The 16,443-nt window shown below is 36.0% G+C and overlaps 1 protein-coding gene and 1 pseudogene across 13 annotated transcripts in view; both read right to left on the minus strand.

The window, feature by feature from the left end:
• TDRD3 (tudor domain containing 3) overlaps nt 1–16,443 on the minus strand; it is a 184,207-nt gene that overhangs the window by 44,623 nt on the left and 123,141 nt on the right. For all 13 annotated transcript variants that reach the window (XM_063618788.1, XM_055245351.2, XM_063618785.1 and 10 more), the window contains one exon: nt 930–1,780. In XM_063618788.1, the coding sequence (XP_063474858.1) occupies nt 930–1,780 (851 nt within the window). The remainder of the gene's footprint in view (nt 1–929; nt 1,781–16,443) is intronic.
• Nucleotides 373–443, minus strand: LOC129464292 (uncharacterized; annotated as a pseudogene).

Genomic DNA, 16,443 nt, shown 5'->3' on the forward strand with positions numbered 1-16,443 from the left:
AAATATTTACAAGTTGTCATAAATTTTAAAAAGTAATTAAGGCACTGTAAGAGAATTAATTAAGAGAATAATGTAAGTAAGAGGATGGGGCAGGTCAAAGAAGGCTTCTTCTAGGAGGTGATGTTTGAGCCAAGCCCTCAAGGATGAGAAGAGTAGCTGATAAGAAGAGCATGTTGGGCAGAAGGAAAAAAATGTGCAAAGTCCCCTTCTCTCTGATGGTCCCTCTGTTACTTTCCCTTTCTTGCTCTCACTGTGCTGGTCTTCTATCTCTTGGCTAGGCTTTTACTTGACCCACGGTACTCTTTCTTGCCCTCATCTTCTGTCTTTCCTTCCTTCTTTCCCCTACAATTTCTTTCTTTCCCTTTCGCCACCATATAATATAAAACTAAAAATTGGTTTAATAATTTTTACACTTGATCTTAGCCAAAAGGCCGAGAAGCAATGGTTTAATAATTTTAAAATTATTATAAAATAAATAACTTATATGTTAACTTTTTTAAAAAGTAAGCTGAGTGTGTACTATTTTCTTTAACTGAAAATCTGCAGAATTTCATTTTGTGCCACTCAACTGATTTTCTTCCTTGTGAATCAGGGTAATTTTACCAGAGTGAAAAGCAAACATATAATTCAGTTGATGATAAGTAAAATAAAGTTCAACGTCACATAATTACTTTTACAATACTTTTCTGGCATGTAAGCTAAAACCAAACCGAACTTAACCAAATCTTATAGGACAGATTGTCCCTAGGCATCCATAAAAATATTAAATATTTTGTTTATCCTTTATATATCTATAATCTGTTCAAAGATTTTAAACAGGTACAATAGTAGAAAAAGACTCATAGTTCCAAAGTGACAGCTTCTATAAAGTCCCACTAGAATGTTACATTTAGTAATATTAGTGTATAATATCTTTAAAGCATCCATACCTTGTTGTCTTCCCAATAAAGTGCAAAACATTCATCTCCAGGTTTCCACATTTTTGCATACTCCATAGGAATAGATGATTCTAGTATTTTTTCTGGCTTAATTGGCCCAGATCTTCGTTTGGGCCCACTATTGTAAAATATTTTATCATCATAGGGTACAGCTGTGACAGGTCCTGCTGGCTTAATAGGTCCTATTCGTCTTCCTTTCAGTGGCATTTCTACTTCTCCATTTGGAACATCAATGAAACTATTATTTCGAACTGGATTCTGATAATCAGTATTTACATTAAAATGTTTTTCAATTTTTATACCACTGAAAGCTTCATTATTTATTGTTTGTGATTTCCTGTCATAAAAATAATCAGGAAAAGATGTTTGGCTTTCTCTTTTTCCACGTTTTTGATTATTATAATCTACAGATCCTTGAGGAAGTGGATTTTCTTTTGCCTCTGCAAAGGAGGGACCTTTTCCTGATCTGCTTTGCATAGAGTTATCTCTTTTTTTAAAAGCACCATCACTATGCTGAGAACCTAAAGGATATGAAGTATCTTTAGTTCTGTCATATCTAGAATATGGTCTATCACATTTGATTCTGTCTTCAGCCCATACTTCTGATACTGAAGAAGTATTTGGTCTTTCAGAACCTCTATTTCTAGGTAATCCACTGCCTTCTAAAACTGACTTTGAATTTTGGGAGTCTCTTTGAAAACGAGGCGGTTTTTCATTTCTTGGCTGCCTGGTATCATTTCGAGGAGGATGTCGCAGATGATTATTATCTTTTACTCCATTTTGCTCAGTATTTGATGATCTGTATTGTCCCTGATGAAGCTGCTGTGGCTGTAATTTAGGTTCTGAAAGGTAAAAGTATACCATATGCAAATTAAGATGAAGACTCTGCATTAATAATTACTTTAAAATGCTTTATTCTATTAATACAAAATTATCAAACTACTATTCTAAAATCTTCTTCCATCTTCCTACCTCATTATCTTACTCCTTCTCTGCTTCCTTGGAGTCCTGCATTTCTAATGAACAGTTTTCTTAGTCAGTAACATTAATAAAGTAAAGTAGTAAAATGGACCACAGAAAAATGATGAATAATCCAAATTCTTATAATACAGCTACCTAAATATGCTATTATGGTAAATCATTTCCTAAAACATTAATGAAATAGAACTGCAAATTGCTAACTCAGAAACTGCTATGAAACTGCACAAGTAAAACCCTGATCAACTCTTTCTGAATGCCACTCTAATTTAGAAATATATAGCTATTATTATCAGTCATGTTCTAGCCTTTGCAAAAATGTTTCTTTTCAAATCTTTCAGGATCTGGAATTGCTAAGTGTTTATGTTACAAACAGATATCCTACTATAAAAAAAAGAGTTTATGTTACAAATAGATATCCTACTATACAAAAGGGTTAATTTTCTTGATCTGTTAAAGTAATTAAGAGTAGGTACTACTTGGAAATACAGAAAAGTGTCAAAAGTAGAAATACCGAAAAAGTGTCAGAAACATTACTAAGCATAATAGTGCCTATAATGTCCAAGAAATAACATGATAAATATAGAAAGATAATTTTTAATGGCTGTATTTCACATAGTGATTTTTATTCTGTTTCAATTTGTACCATGTCATTTATACTTTCTTCCTCCGTAATTTCACATAGCATGTCTATAACATGATTACCAAACATACTCATTGGTCTTTGGTGTATGTGTCTTGTTTCCTTTGTCATACATCATAATCAACATGCAGCTGTAATTATTCTTATATTTCCCCAAAGTTACAACACTTCCAAAGAGGGCCTCCACTGACATCTTGGGTAAGACTGTTCCCTCTGTTGCAAGGAAATTAACTGCAAGAAAATTAACTTCATTGGCCTACAGATACGAAATGCCAAAAGGACCCTCCCCCAGCATCACCAGGCATATTAACTATGAAAACTTTCCCCAAACATTTCCAAACAGCCACTGGAGGCCAAAAGGTATCTGGTAAATTGTTTACAACAACAGGAATAAAGGTTTAAAGGTTACTGAGTGACAAAACAGGTCACTGATTAAAGATCAAGACTCAAAGTGGTCAGGCCAGGCATGGTGGATCACACCTGTAATCTAAGCACTTTGGAAGGCTGAGACAGGTGTATCGCTTGAGACCAGGAGTTCAAGACCACCCTGGGCAACATGGCGAAACCTTGTCTCTACTAAAAATACAAAAATTAGCCGGGTGTGGTGGTGCACACCTGTAATCTCAGCTACCTGGGAAGCTGAGGCAAGAGAATCGCTTGAACCTGGGAGATGGAGGTTGCAGTGAGACGAGAATGTGCCACTGCTCTCCAGCCTGGGTGACAGAGCAAGACTCCATCTCAAAGAAAAAAAAAAGACTCAAAGTGGTCCAAAAAAACCCATTCTCAACCAAACCAATGGAAGCTAGAAGACAACAGGCTTTAAATACCTTTAAAATTATGGAAAATTTTCTAAGGAAAAAATTAATCCAGTCAAACCACCCCTTAACTGTGACAAAGAATGAAGATTTTTCTAAGATATAAGATTTCAAATATTAGCCAAGGCCATATGAGAGATCTTTAAAAAAAATACTTTCCCCCAAGAATATCTGCCTAATAAACATAACACAATGTCTTATTTTAACAAATGCAGTCAATATTAAATTTTTCTTTAGAGAGAAGAAAAATGGTCACTTTTAGTTTCTGCTGGCATTGTTTACTGCCCAGGAGTAAAGATTTCGGGAAGAATTGCAGTGACCATAATCAGGACACAAATGAGCACTTTCAGCAGAAGGCATGTATTGGCTTTTGTTCCAGACATTTTTATAAAAGCAGCATTTGCCTCCTGTTGATTATCTGCTATGTATTAGATAGCCCCCACTAGCACTTTATATACATTATCAATAGTCTTCAAGATAGTTTTATGATACAGGTGTTATGAGGCTTAACAGAGAGAGGTAAACTAAGGTCCCTTGTATAGTACATCGAATAAATAAGTATTTGGGGAGTAAGCTTTTCAGATCTGCTGTTTAGGGAAGAATTTTTCTTAAATTATTCCAGTGAGGGCCCCTAATATCTATGATAATCAGGAGGAAGAGAAAAAATTAAGTCATCACGAGAATAAGTATCCTGGACTACAGATGAAGGATGAATAACGATGCATACAGAATGAAAGTTCAGCCAGGCTTGGCAGATGTGGCAGAATTTGATTTCAATTCTTCTAAAAGGAAAATACAAAAAATTTCCTAATCTACAATTTAGAATTAAGGGGTACTATGAGTCTATGGAACTATACTGGAGAACTATATTAATAGGAAAATATAAAATCTTTTCACTTTGTTCCAGATCCAATCTACTTAAAAGAATTTCTGATTTTTTATTATTGTTTTCACTAACAATTAACACTTTCATTTATGTACTCAAGCACTCTCAGGGACCAGCCTTCTTACATCAAAAGTACTATCCTAGAAAAGAGAATGACAAATTCCTGAACAGCTTATTATTTAACAAATAAACAAACTTAGGAAACTGCTGATAGTAAAGAGGAAAAGTCATTACACTTAGTACTTAAAATATTATTTTCAGTTACTGAATTGATGATGATGTACATTAGACTATAGAATAAAACAAGTAATTTTGTTAATAATGAATATACTTCATATCCATTACTATGCTAAGATAATATAGTGAGAGTAAAATTTATAAAGAAAATTATTTTTTTAAAATAAGAATTCCTGGCCAGGTGTGGTGGCTCACCCCTGTAATCCCAGAACTTTGGGAGGCCAAAGCAGGTGGATCACCTGAGGTCAGGAGTTCGAGACCAGCCTGGCCAACATGGTGAAACCCTGTCTCTACTAAAAATGCAAAAATTAGCCAGGCTTAGTGGCGCGGCCCTGTAATCCCAGCCACTCGGGAGGGTGAAGTGGGAGAACTGCTTGAACCCGGGAGGTGGAAGATGCAGTGAGCCGAGATTGCACCACTGAACTCCAGCCTGGGCGACAGAGAGAGATCCTGTCCCAAAAAACAAAAAAAAAAGAATTCCCTTAATATAGTAAAATAAACTCACAGAGGTAGAAACTGAAAATTGTGGTTTGTTTTTTTTTTTTTTTTGAGAGAAAATCTTGCTCTGTTGCTCAGGCTGGAGTACAGTGGCATGATCTTGGCTCACTGCAACCTCCGCCTCCCGGGTTCAAGTGATTCTCCTGCCTCAGCCTCTGGAGTACCTGGGATTACAGGCGCCTGCCACCACATCTGGCTAATTTTTGTATTTTTAGTAGAGACGGCGTTTCACCATGTTGGCCAGACTGGTCTCAAACTCCTGACCTCATGATCTACCCGCCTAGGCCTCCCAAAGTGCTGGGATTACAGGTGTGAGCCACTGCACCTGGCCGAAAATTGTGTTTTTAGAAGAAGTTAGTTTTCATATATATCCATTTCATTCAAAATGAAATAATACCTAAGAAGTCATTCTTGGATTTCCAATCATTCTTGGATTCATCATCCAATCATTCTTGGATTTCCTTAAGCCCAATACCTTTTATCTTAGGTTAGTTAAATCATAAAGTCATATATAAAGTAAGTATTTTGAAACTGAGCTCATCTATTAAACACATAACAAATATACTCAATTATTAAATTGTGAGAGAGGCAATCTTTCTTTTCTTTTCTCTTTCTTTCTTTCTTTTTTTTTTTTTTTTTTTTTTTGAGATGGAGCCTCACTCTGTGGCCCAGGCTGGAGTACAGTGGTGCAGTCTCAGCTCAGTGCAACCTCCACCTCCCGGGTTCAAGTGATTATCCTGCCTCAGCCTCCCAAGTAGCTGGGATTATAGGCGCAGACCACCACACCCAGCTAAGTTTTGTATTTTTAGTAGAGACGGGGTTTCACTATATTGGCCAGGCTGGTCTCGAACTCCTGACCTCAAGTGATCCACCCACCCTCGGTCTCCCTAACTGCTGGGATTACCATGAGCCCCGTGCTCGACCAGAAAAGCAATTTTAAATAAACTAAGAAATATATCCCAAATCAACTGAAAAGGCAGCTCCTTGGTTCCCCAGTCAGAATCTAAGTTCTCATCCACCCTTTTTGAGAAGGCATCATGATTCTAAACTACATTAGATACCGATGGGCAGCACAGGTCAGGCCTGCCATCACTCTAATAAATATACTAAGATATTTTTCTGTACAGGCAGCAGAGTAAAATGCATCAATTTTTTTAAATCACCCCAAAGGAAAAGGTGGAAAAAAAAAAGCACAAGTAGAAATGGGTAACATTTAATATTAAATAGCAGAAAAAAGAAAAGATTAGCAAAAAGTGATAGAAAAATGTACTACAGGACTGGTGCTATGGCTCATGCCTGTAATCCCAGCACTTTGGGACGCCAAGGCGGGTGGATCACTTGAGGTCAGGAGTTCAAAACTCGCTTGGCCAACATGATGAAACCCCATCTCTACTAAAACTACAAAAATTAGCTGGGCGTGGTGGCATGCACCTGTAGTCACAGCTATTCGGGAGGCTGAGGCAGGAGAATTGCTTGAACCTGGGAGGTGGAGGCTGCAGTGAGGGAAGATGGCATCTTTGCATTCTAAGCTGGGCGACAGAGCAAGACTCTGTCTCAAAAAAAAAAAAAAAAGAAAAATGTATTGCAAAACTGACAAAACTGTGAGAACACCTAAAAGATCTAAAAGACCAAGGTGGGCAAAGCTCATATGAGAAAACTAATCAAAGAATGCTACATGAGTTTAGTATGATTTGAGAGAAAACATTCCTATTATTACCAGATTTTGATTTTCAAAATGTATGTTTGTGAGATAATTCACTACAATGTTTTACATCACCATGATTTGAAATGCAAGCATAATTAAGAATAAACTTATTAATTGTCACAAATCATTTAAATATGTATATAAGGATGTAATAAATTAATCAGGCATCTTAAAATATTAATACTTTTTTGCAGAATATTCTCCAGCAGCAGTTGCACCTGCATTTTATAGTAGAAAATCAGGTAGAATTTGTTTCCCAAGACTAATCCTCATTTTATTCTGATACACCTACCTGAAGAAATGCCTTAATATTTATTAAGATCCTAATATATGCCTGACTCTATGTTAAAGGTCTTTTGCCTACATAATTTCATGTAATCCTCACAACCATCCTAAAAGGGCAGTATTATCATCTTTATTTTGCAAGTGAAGAAACAAAGTAAAGGCTTGTGCTAGAAAATCCTGAAGCCAGAATTAAACTGAAATCTAACTGAAGCTAAAACTCATGATTTTTCCATTATGCCAAGCTGCCCACCCAGAGGAAAAAAAACAGAATGTAACCAACATGTTAGCTTCAATTTTATCAGCTCTATCTGTTCATTTCTGGGGAGATGTAGAAATCACAAAGGCTCTTTCACAATCCCTGATGGGGCTGAAAAATACATTTGGACACTAGGACTGCCAGAATCCTGACCTAAAATTAATAATCTCTTTCTATTAATGCAGAAAAACCTAAACTTCTATTGAAAATTGGATTGGTATTTAGAGCTCACAAACTGGAACTTAGAAATAGCAAAAGAAAGACTACATAGCTTTTTATCATAGGGGTGCCACTTAACTAGGTCTGTAACCTTCGGCAAAATATTTAACTTTTCTGAGCCTCATCTTTAAGATGGGGATAATAATAGAGCATACCTCAGAGGATTAACGTATGTAAAGTACTTAGAACAGTATCTGGCTTTAATAAGCACCCAATAAATGTTAGCTGTCATTATTAGCATTAAAATTAAGCAAATAAACTGATGACACATCAGGAAAGACCAAAAATCAGAAAATAAGGTGCTTCCCTATTTATACATTCCCACTACCACCAACTCCCATTTTTAGTTAGGATCTTTATCTTGCTTTAGTTTTCTTGTTTATTTGTTTTTATTTGATTCTTAATGAAAACAGGGCAGGAAGAATGCTTTAATAAAAACTTCTTTATTCTCATATTTTAAAAGTCATATTACAGAGAAAATTTAGATATATCAGAAAATCAAAATCATACTCTAATACTGTTTTTTACTTAAAATATAGTATATCTATAAACGTTCTCCATATAAAAATATTCTCTACATCCTTTAATTTTTTTATATTGAAAATGCTAAGAAATATTTAAAAAGTAAAAAAATTACTCTTGATCCTATCATTAGAAAAATGTATAGAAGAAAGTTCTACCTTCTGCTTATCAAACCCCACTTCCAGATATAGTAATTATTCACAGTTTTGGAGGTTATTCTTTTTATATAATTCATACACTTTCTTTTTTTTTTTGAAACAGAGTTTCACTCTTGTTGCCCAGGCTGGAGTGCAATGGCACGATCTCGGCTCACCACAACCTCCACCTCCCGGGTTCAAGCGATTCTCCTGCCTCAGCCTCCTGAGTGGCTGGGATTACAGGCATGTGCTGCCATGCCCGGCCAATTTTTTGTATTTTTAGTAGAGATGGGGTTTCTCCATGTTGGTCAGGCTAGTCTCGAACTCCTGACCTCAGGTGATCTGCCCGCCTCGGCCTCCCAAAGTGCTGGGATTACAGGCGTGAGCCACCATACCCAGCCCATACACTTTCATTTTTAACAAAAAGTAGACTCATGATACATCTCATTGGCTGCAATTCAGTTTTAAAATGAACAGTATCTCATGGGCATCTTTCCAGTTTAGTGACTACAGGTATCTCATTCATTTCTGTATTACATTTTTTTTTTTAAGAAAAGGCTGCTTTAAATATTTTTACATAGTCACTACGTTGAGAGTAGGGTCTGAGTCTTGCTCAGCATTGTTTTCTCCAGTGCTTAGCTACAACAGAATCAGGCAAATAGGTGGCACTCAGTAAATATTTGCTGAAAAAAAGACAGAATTACTGACAACACTGAGAATGAAACAAGCCTCCAAGTTCAAAATTGCTATCTGTTTAACACCATTAGCTGGGCTTAGCTAAGGGTGCAAGACTGAAATAGAAAATGTACTCTTTTACTTTTCCTTCTTTAGGAGAAGTTTGCAGCAAAGCACATTAGGGTAGATTTAGATTGAGTTCAAATGATCGCAGAAAAAGATTGCACAACACACAAAAAGTAAGCTTATAAAAGCCATTTCTGATTTGCACTAGAGAACACTGAGCTTGAGACCAAATAAACTGCTTTTCTAGTTTTGCAGTAATGCACCTTTGACAAAGTCACAAAGAACCCCAGTTTCCTCATTTGTAAAATATCAGTAATGATTCTTATCACAGGATTATATAAAACTGCTTTCTCCTGGGTCCAAACAAAGTGTTTGGAATTAGACTGACTACTGGAATTAAATTCCAGTCCAACCACTGAGCAGCTGTGTGACCTTGTAAAATTGGGATGATGCTACTTACCTCTTTCCTTCACTGCTACTCATCATAGTTACTGAGCATCGACTGCTGGTGGCATCGTCAACGCTCTCCTAGTCACTCCATATGAAAGCAGTAGGTAAGACCCATTGCCCTCTATCCTGTGGAGCTTAGTTATAATGGGCAGAGGCAGACAACAAACAGGTAAAAAGAACAAATAATGTAGCTTAAAGCTGTAATAAAATCTATGAAAGAAATCGATTTATGAAAAAACTAGGAGGAATGGGGAGTACAGCAATGTAGAGGGAAAACGTCTGTGGAGAAATGGGGTTTAGGTGAGCCCTAATGAGAAGAAATGCGATGAAAGTAGGGAAGAGTCGTCCAAGAGGAGAGAACAACACATACAAAGATCTTGGGCTAGAAACCTGCTTAACTTCTAAGTAAAGCCATAATCAACATTAATTATTAATTTCAAAGGAAAAATTATTGTATATTCCAATATCATAAAGTTGACGTCCATTATGCTAAATAAAAACACCAGATCCCAGAAAAAATGATCACAAGAATTAACATTAGTTTTAATCTGGCATGGTATTTTTCTTTCAATTATAATTTGTATAATTATTCAAATATATACAATTGTTTTCCTGTTCTCATTAAAATCTTTATAGATATGACACATGTTAAACTGAAGACTAAGCTCAAAATAAACATATTTATGATGCCCAATGTTCAAAGAACTAATTTTTTGGTGTTTCAAAGCCCCTGTTAAAAAAAACTGAGAAAAGCCAATTTTTAAAAAGTTAGCATAAAGCATAAGACTACTGCTGTTATAAATGAACAAATCATGAGAATTCTAAGAAAAAGTGCCACACACACCAACAATACAACTGCAAAGATTGCCCTGTTTAGTCCCATGTAAAATGCATGCAAAGCCCAAACTAGTCCTTACAAATACAAAAAAGAAAAAAATGTCTATTTTAGTAAAATTTCTCACATAATTAAAAAACCAAATGAGTTTACCTCAGAGTACAGTTATAACATCCCTATTTCAAAGATAAGGAAGCTGAAGAGGCTTGACAAGGTCACACAACTAGCACAGGGTAGAGCTGGGGGATTAACTGAGTAGATTCCAGACCCCAGTATTAACCTCCCTCTTAAACCTCAACAAAGCTACCATTATACTACTGGCATTAAATCATTAATAACCGTGAGTTATTTTCAGTATTCCATCGTGAAACTCAGGTTAGGATTACTATAAAAATATTTTTCTGCCAGGGTTAAAAAAAGTACTAATGGACAAATTGATCCATTAAATGAAAATACATGTATCTGAGTAATTTAGCTACTTGGGTAAAGTCAGATATGGCTCTCTTGTTGATAAACAGGTATTTATATACGAGGCACTAGACTTGTGGGTCAAAAACCATTTAGAAATAACAACCTTATGTTATTTTTGCTTTAATTCAAATATTAAGATATAAAACTATTTCCTTGTCTGTCAAATGGAAATAATATATATTTTGCATTTGCAGATGATAAAATGAATTAATAGTATGCAAAGCACCTAGCATAGTCCCTGGCACATAGCAGATGCTCAATAAATTACACTTATTATTTTATCTTATGGTTAATAAATGTGTAGGCGAATGGACAATTAATTGAGGAGGAAGAAAATAATGGCAAAAGCAAAAAAGAGGCTCATGTGTTCTAGTATTCTAAGAAAAGCTATATCCATCTTCTACAGATCCAAGTACCAAAAAAAGTAATAATATTATCATATGCAAAGAAATTAAATTAATTTAAAACAATGTAGATTTAATATGCAAACCCTACAACAGAGGAAACTTCTTCAGTTTACTAATGCTCAATTATATTAGATATAACATCTAATATTTCAAAAATTCAAAGCAGAGTATATTAGGATCATCTGAATTTAGAAATGCCCCTAATAATATTCTAATAAAACTGTGGGCTAAAAGGAACCTATACAGCCTCTTTTCATGGTATTTTACAGAGACTAGTTCTGAAAAATCAGGTCCTTTGGGTTTGGCTCTTAGTAAAGTCTGGAGATGTTTGTAGCTTAGTGCTGGATACATTATTAGTCTAAGAAAGCATCCATGTATATAATGCATTAAGCATAATTTAAGGTTCATAAAAGATGAAGCCTAGAACTTGCACATACCTAGGCAATTAAATATGACACTGAAATTATTAACTACCTTTTTACATGTATTTACAAAGTCAAAATACTATAATGACTTAAAAAGCAACACATCAATGGCAGGACAAGGTTTTTTTCACTCACCAGTTTTTTTTAAAATCACAATTCTAGGTGAAGCCAATTTTTAGGGATTTTTCCCCAATAGTACAGTTACATAACAAACCATTACTCAAACTTAGTGGCATAAAAGAACATTCACTTTATTATGCTCACAGATCCTGTGGGCCAGGAATTCAGAAAAGGCACAGTGGGGACAGCGTGTCCCTCTCGGATGTGGAGCCTCCGGTGTTAAGATGCACAGCTTGAGAGGGTCTCAACAGCCAGCACCAGAATTACCTAAAGATTCACATACCACACAGGTCCAGGGCAAGGGCTGGGAGAATTTAAAGACTAGGACTGAGGACTGGAGGCAGCCTCTCCATGAAGCTTGGGTGCCCCACTGCATGGCTGTCTCAGAGGAGGCAGCAGTGTAGTATATTTTCACTTCCCACCTGGTACTGTGCCTGCCATCTTAAACTACCTGCCTGGCCTTCTTACTCTGACAAAATGTGTCATGCTGTCAGAATGCAGGTAAATCCAGAGACTGCAATGTCCTAACAACATAAACCAGAACATTTCAAACTTACTGTAGTGAAAGACCAGGGTTTTTGTTTTAGCTGCAGGTTCTGGTTTTAATTTCCAATCTGCTGCTGACTGTTACTTTTGTAAAATGCAGTAACAAATGTTTAGGTACCGTCAAATTGCTAAAGGGGTTTCTAAACACTCTCAATTTCAGCACTGCATCTGTACTTTTTTGTTGACTAGATACTAAGTGGCTCTGGCACAGACTATTAACTATTAAAGGTAACAAGTTGTCCACAAATAGAATTGGAAATAATTAATTCAAGTTAAGCTTAAAGTACTATCTAGAAATTTGGGGTACATTTGCACTTCAAAAAGAATGGAATTGTAAAAAGGAATCAGCTTTACAGGAAGAAAAAGTCAAGGGCTGGGAAGCCCGTAGAGATGGCTAGGAATAGAAAGAAAGTGATAGGCTGTGGGTAGATAGCTACACATTTCTTCTGCTTTCTGCTGTGCTGGCAGTTGACGACTTTACTCACATAGCAACCATTTATCCCTGGTTTCCAAACAGGCACTCTACCATAGATTTCCATCAATATGCAGTAATGCTGTTTGATGCAATAAGATATAAATATACATAATACTCAATACATAGATGATTCTTGAGGAAATCCCTCACAATAACATCTAGCCTAATATATACATATTCTCTCTCGTCTTGACCTAGTTTCCTTCCTTTCCAATTAAGCTATTACCATTATATTACATTCCCTTTGTGAGGTCCTTATTCTTCAGTCTTCAAAGTTCAAGCAGTAAATCTACAAGGCAAACTATCTAAAGTGACCTGAAACTTGAATAAAAAAAAAAGCAAAAACAAAGCCAAAAAGACACCTTCCATGAACTATCAAAGACCTGCAACTTAATGTGAAGTGCCCATCAACCATTAATGTTATCCTTATATCTGCTAATATCTAAACAGATTATTTACATCTATATATCCTGTTAACCAATATAAATACTAATTTTCATAAAATCCACAGAAAATAAGAGTAATGGAATACCATAAAAACAATATATATAATGTAGTCTGAATTTTATCCTGCCAATGACAAGAGTCAATGGAGCATTTTAAGCCAGCAGGTAGTGTGATCAAATTTGTGGTTTGAAAGGTCACTGATCACAATATGGAGAATGGGATCATAAGGTTCTACAAAAAACAGTGAAAGCCTGATGAAAGCCTTGATGAAGGCCTGAAGTAGGGCAGTGAAGGTGGAGATGATACATGATGAGTGGAGGATGCTGTTGCATCTGCTGCTGTTGCTGATGCCAAGCACTATGCGTAGCACTTCATATACATTATCTAATTTGATCTTCCCAACGACCTTGTGGCCCTACAATAGGTGCTGTCACTACTCCTCCATTTCCTGATGAGAAAATTAAGGTTAATAGTTCTATATCTTGCCCAAAGACATACAACTAGTATACAAGAGCTATGAGTTTAGTGGTGGAATTAGTTGTATGTATCTGCTCCAGTACACTGTCCTTTTCATTAGATAACAGAAAACAATGCAATCCAACCTCACTTTTTTCAGAATATTAATAAAAATGTCAACTAGAATTATGTTTTATTCCAAAGACATAACAACAAAAAGTCAATGCTGAGAAAAATTTCTAAGAAAAGTAAATGTGATAATCAATTATTTCTAATGAAACTTTAAAAAATCAGAATATATATTTTTTTCCAACGAGCCTGACAAATTACTGTCCAGAATCTGATATAACATAACAAGTCCATCCAAGCCAAGGCTTACTCCGCTAAATTCTGACTTCTAGAGGTACTAAAACTAAACAAAATCCTCAGACAGCTTATGCTGATACAAAACACAGAAGCAAGAAAGGTTTGATTATGCAACTGTATTAGAAAAACAAACTTTTTAAACCCTAAATATATGCATACTACTGAATCACAATTACTTCTTTGTAATGTCAATTTGAGTCTATAACAGACCCAAATAATGATGCTGCTAATATGAACATAAATAAGATCTTAACTCTCGTCATTAGCTGCCCATAATGCATTTAACCATTAAACATTATGAAGATATTATCCTCAAACACTTTCTAGATTTATCTTAGAAAAATGTCCAACATTTTCTCCCATCAATGAAGTTAATTTTAAAACAAGGGATTTACAGAAAATAACCAAATTTTCCACCAAAGTGGAGATTCAACTTTATAAAAGTAAAAATTTACTCTGGGCTTTAACTCCAATGAAAAATACATGCTATCTTAAAATGAGCTGAAAAACAATTCAGTAGCTTGCCTCAACTGTTTTTGTGTTTGTTTGTTTGTTTATTTTACAATATACCCCAGCTCACCTAAGAATACTGGCACTTAGTAGTGTCAGCAGGTCAACAAGAGAAAGTAACACAACGATACCTGCTAAAGATACCTGAGGGCAACCAACACACAGCTTTCCCATCAATCCTGTTATCTTCATTGTACTCATGACGACAGAACCAAGAGAATATAAGAAATAGCTACAAGCAAAATAATCTTCCACACATATGTGTGTGTGTGTGTATCACTTTATTGTCTAGCTATTTGTACTTATGTGTGTTATCATGAATCTCTTCTGTGTGATGCCAACATCATCAAAGAGAGTTTAGGGTCAGAAAAGCTACTAGTAATGGTGCAATCAGGTCCTGGTAAGGTAAACCTTTAAAACAATGAAATAGCAAACCAAACAGTGTTTTCAAGTCTGCCTGATTAAAGTATTTAGTAGCCATTCAAAACAACGGGTAGGTCTTATTTTGGCAATAAAACTTTGAAATAAAAGACTAAATATTATCACAGGTTACAAATATACCAGATCAAATCTGATTACTGTTTTCAAAATAACTTCTGCTAAGCACTTGTATTTTGTTCAGTAGTTTTGTTTTACATTAAGTGAATGATGAAATCCTTTGAAAGTAAGCATTCCTATGTCCCTTTAGTTTATGATTTCTTCTGTCTCACATACTAGACAGTGAGCTTCTTTGGGACAAGAGCTACAAAATCAATCTACTTCCCTGTGTTTTCTGAATGAGGTATTTTAAACACTAAATAAAATACTGCATTTACTGAATGAATAATTCCCCACAACACATACAACTATTGTCTGTTTTCAATCTCAATCCCATCTTACCCTATTTTCCCTTTTGCAGACAGGAAATTCTTTCTTAAAGCACCAAAATAAACCTCATGGCTCTTATGCCAAAAACCCTTTAATGCCTTTGTATCACATTTGGACAGAATTAAAACTCCTTAGGACAAAATCCTTGTGGTCTGGCTCTAGCCTACCAATTCCATGTCTCTCCTCACAGCACTGCCTCTACCATACGTTCCCAGTCACAGGGAATTGGTGCTCTGATGCCTCCACGCCTGTATACATAGTGCTCCCTCTACTTGGACTGCCCCAACACTTCTCCTCAGTCTTAACTAGATGTCATCTCCCCTAAGAAGCCTTCTGCCCATTTCCTGAATCAGTCAGTGTGCCCTCCCCACACAGTATATCTAGGAGAGATTAAAAATTTTGCTTCCTGTATGTAGTGTGATAGGTCCCCAACAAGGTTACTAAACCTTGAAGGCAAGACTGTGAGCCAAGGTCATGCTGCTCATCCAAGGAGCAGGTGTCCCTGAGAACCCAAACATAAATTTTCCAAACTTTTATGATGTGTTTTCCCTTTAAAACTGAATGCCTTTAACAGCAACCAGGTCACATCTTGAATGCTTTGCTGCTTAGAAATTTATTCTGCCAGATACCCTAAATCATCTCTCTCAAGTTTGAAGTTCCACAAATGACTAGGGCAGAAGCAAAATGCTGCCAGTCTCTTTGCTAAAACATAACACCTTTGCTCCAGTTCCCAACAAATTCCTCATCTCCATCTGAGACCACCTCAGCCTGGATTTCATTGTCCATATCATTATCAGCATTTTGTTCAAAGCCATTCAACAAGTCTCTAGGGAGTTCCAAACTTTCCCGCATTTTCTTGTCTTCTTCTAAGCCCTCCAAACCATTCCAACCTCTGCCTGTTACCCAGTTCCCAAGTCATTTCCACATTTTCAGGTTATCTTTTCTGCAGCGCCCTACTCTGCTGGTACCAATTTACTATATTAGTTCATTTTCCTGCTGCTGATAAAGACATACCTGAGACTGGGTAATTTATACAGGAAAAAGGGTTTATTGGACTTACAGTTCCACGTGACTAGGGAAGCCTCACAATCACGACAGAAGGCAAGGAGGAGCAAGTCACATCTTATATGGATGGCAGCAGGCAAAGAGAGAGCTTGTTCAGGGAAATTCCACTTTATAAAGCCATCAGATCTCATGAGACTTACACT

The sequence above is a fragment of the Symphalangus syndactylus genome, chromosome 15 (assembly GCF_028878055.3).
Source record: "Symphalangus syndactylus isolate Jambi chromosome 15, NHGRI_mSymSyn1-v2.1_pri, whole genome shotgun sequence".
Lineage (NCBI taxonomy): Eukaryota > Metazoa > Chordata > Mammalia > Primates > Hylobatidae > Symphalangus > Symphalangus syndactylus.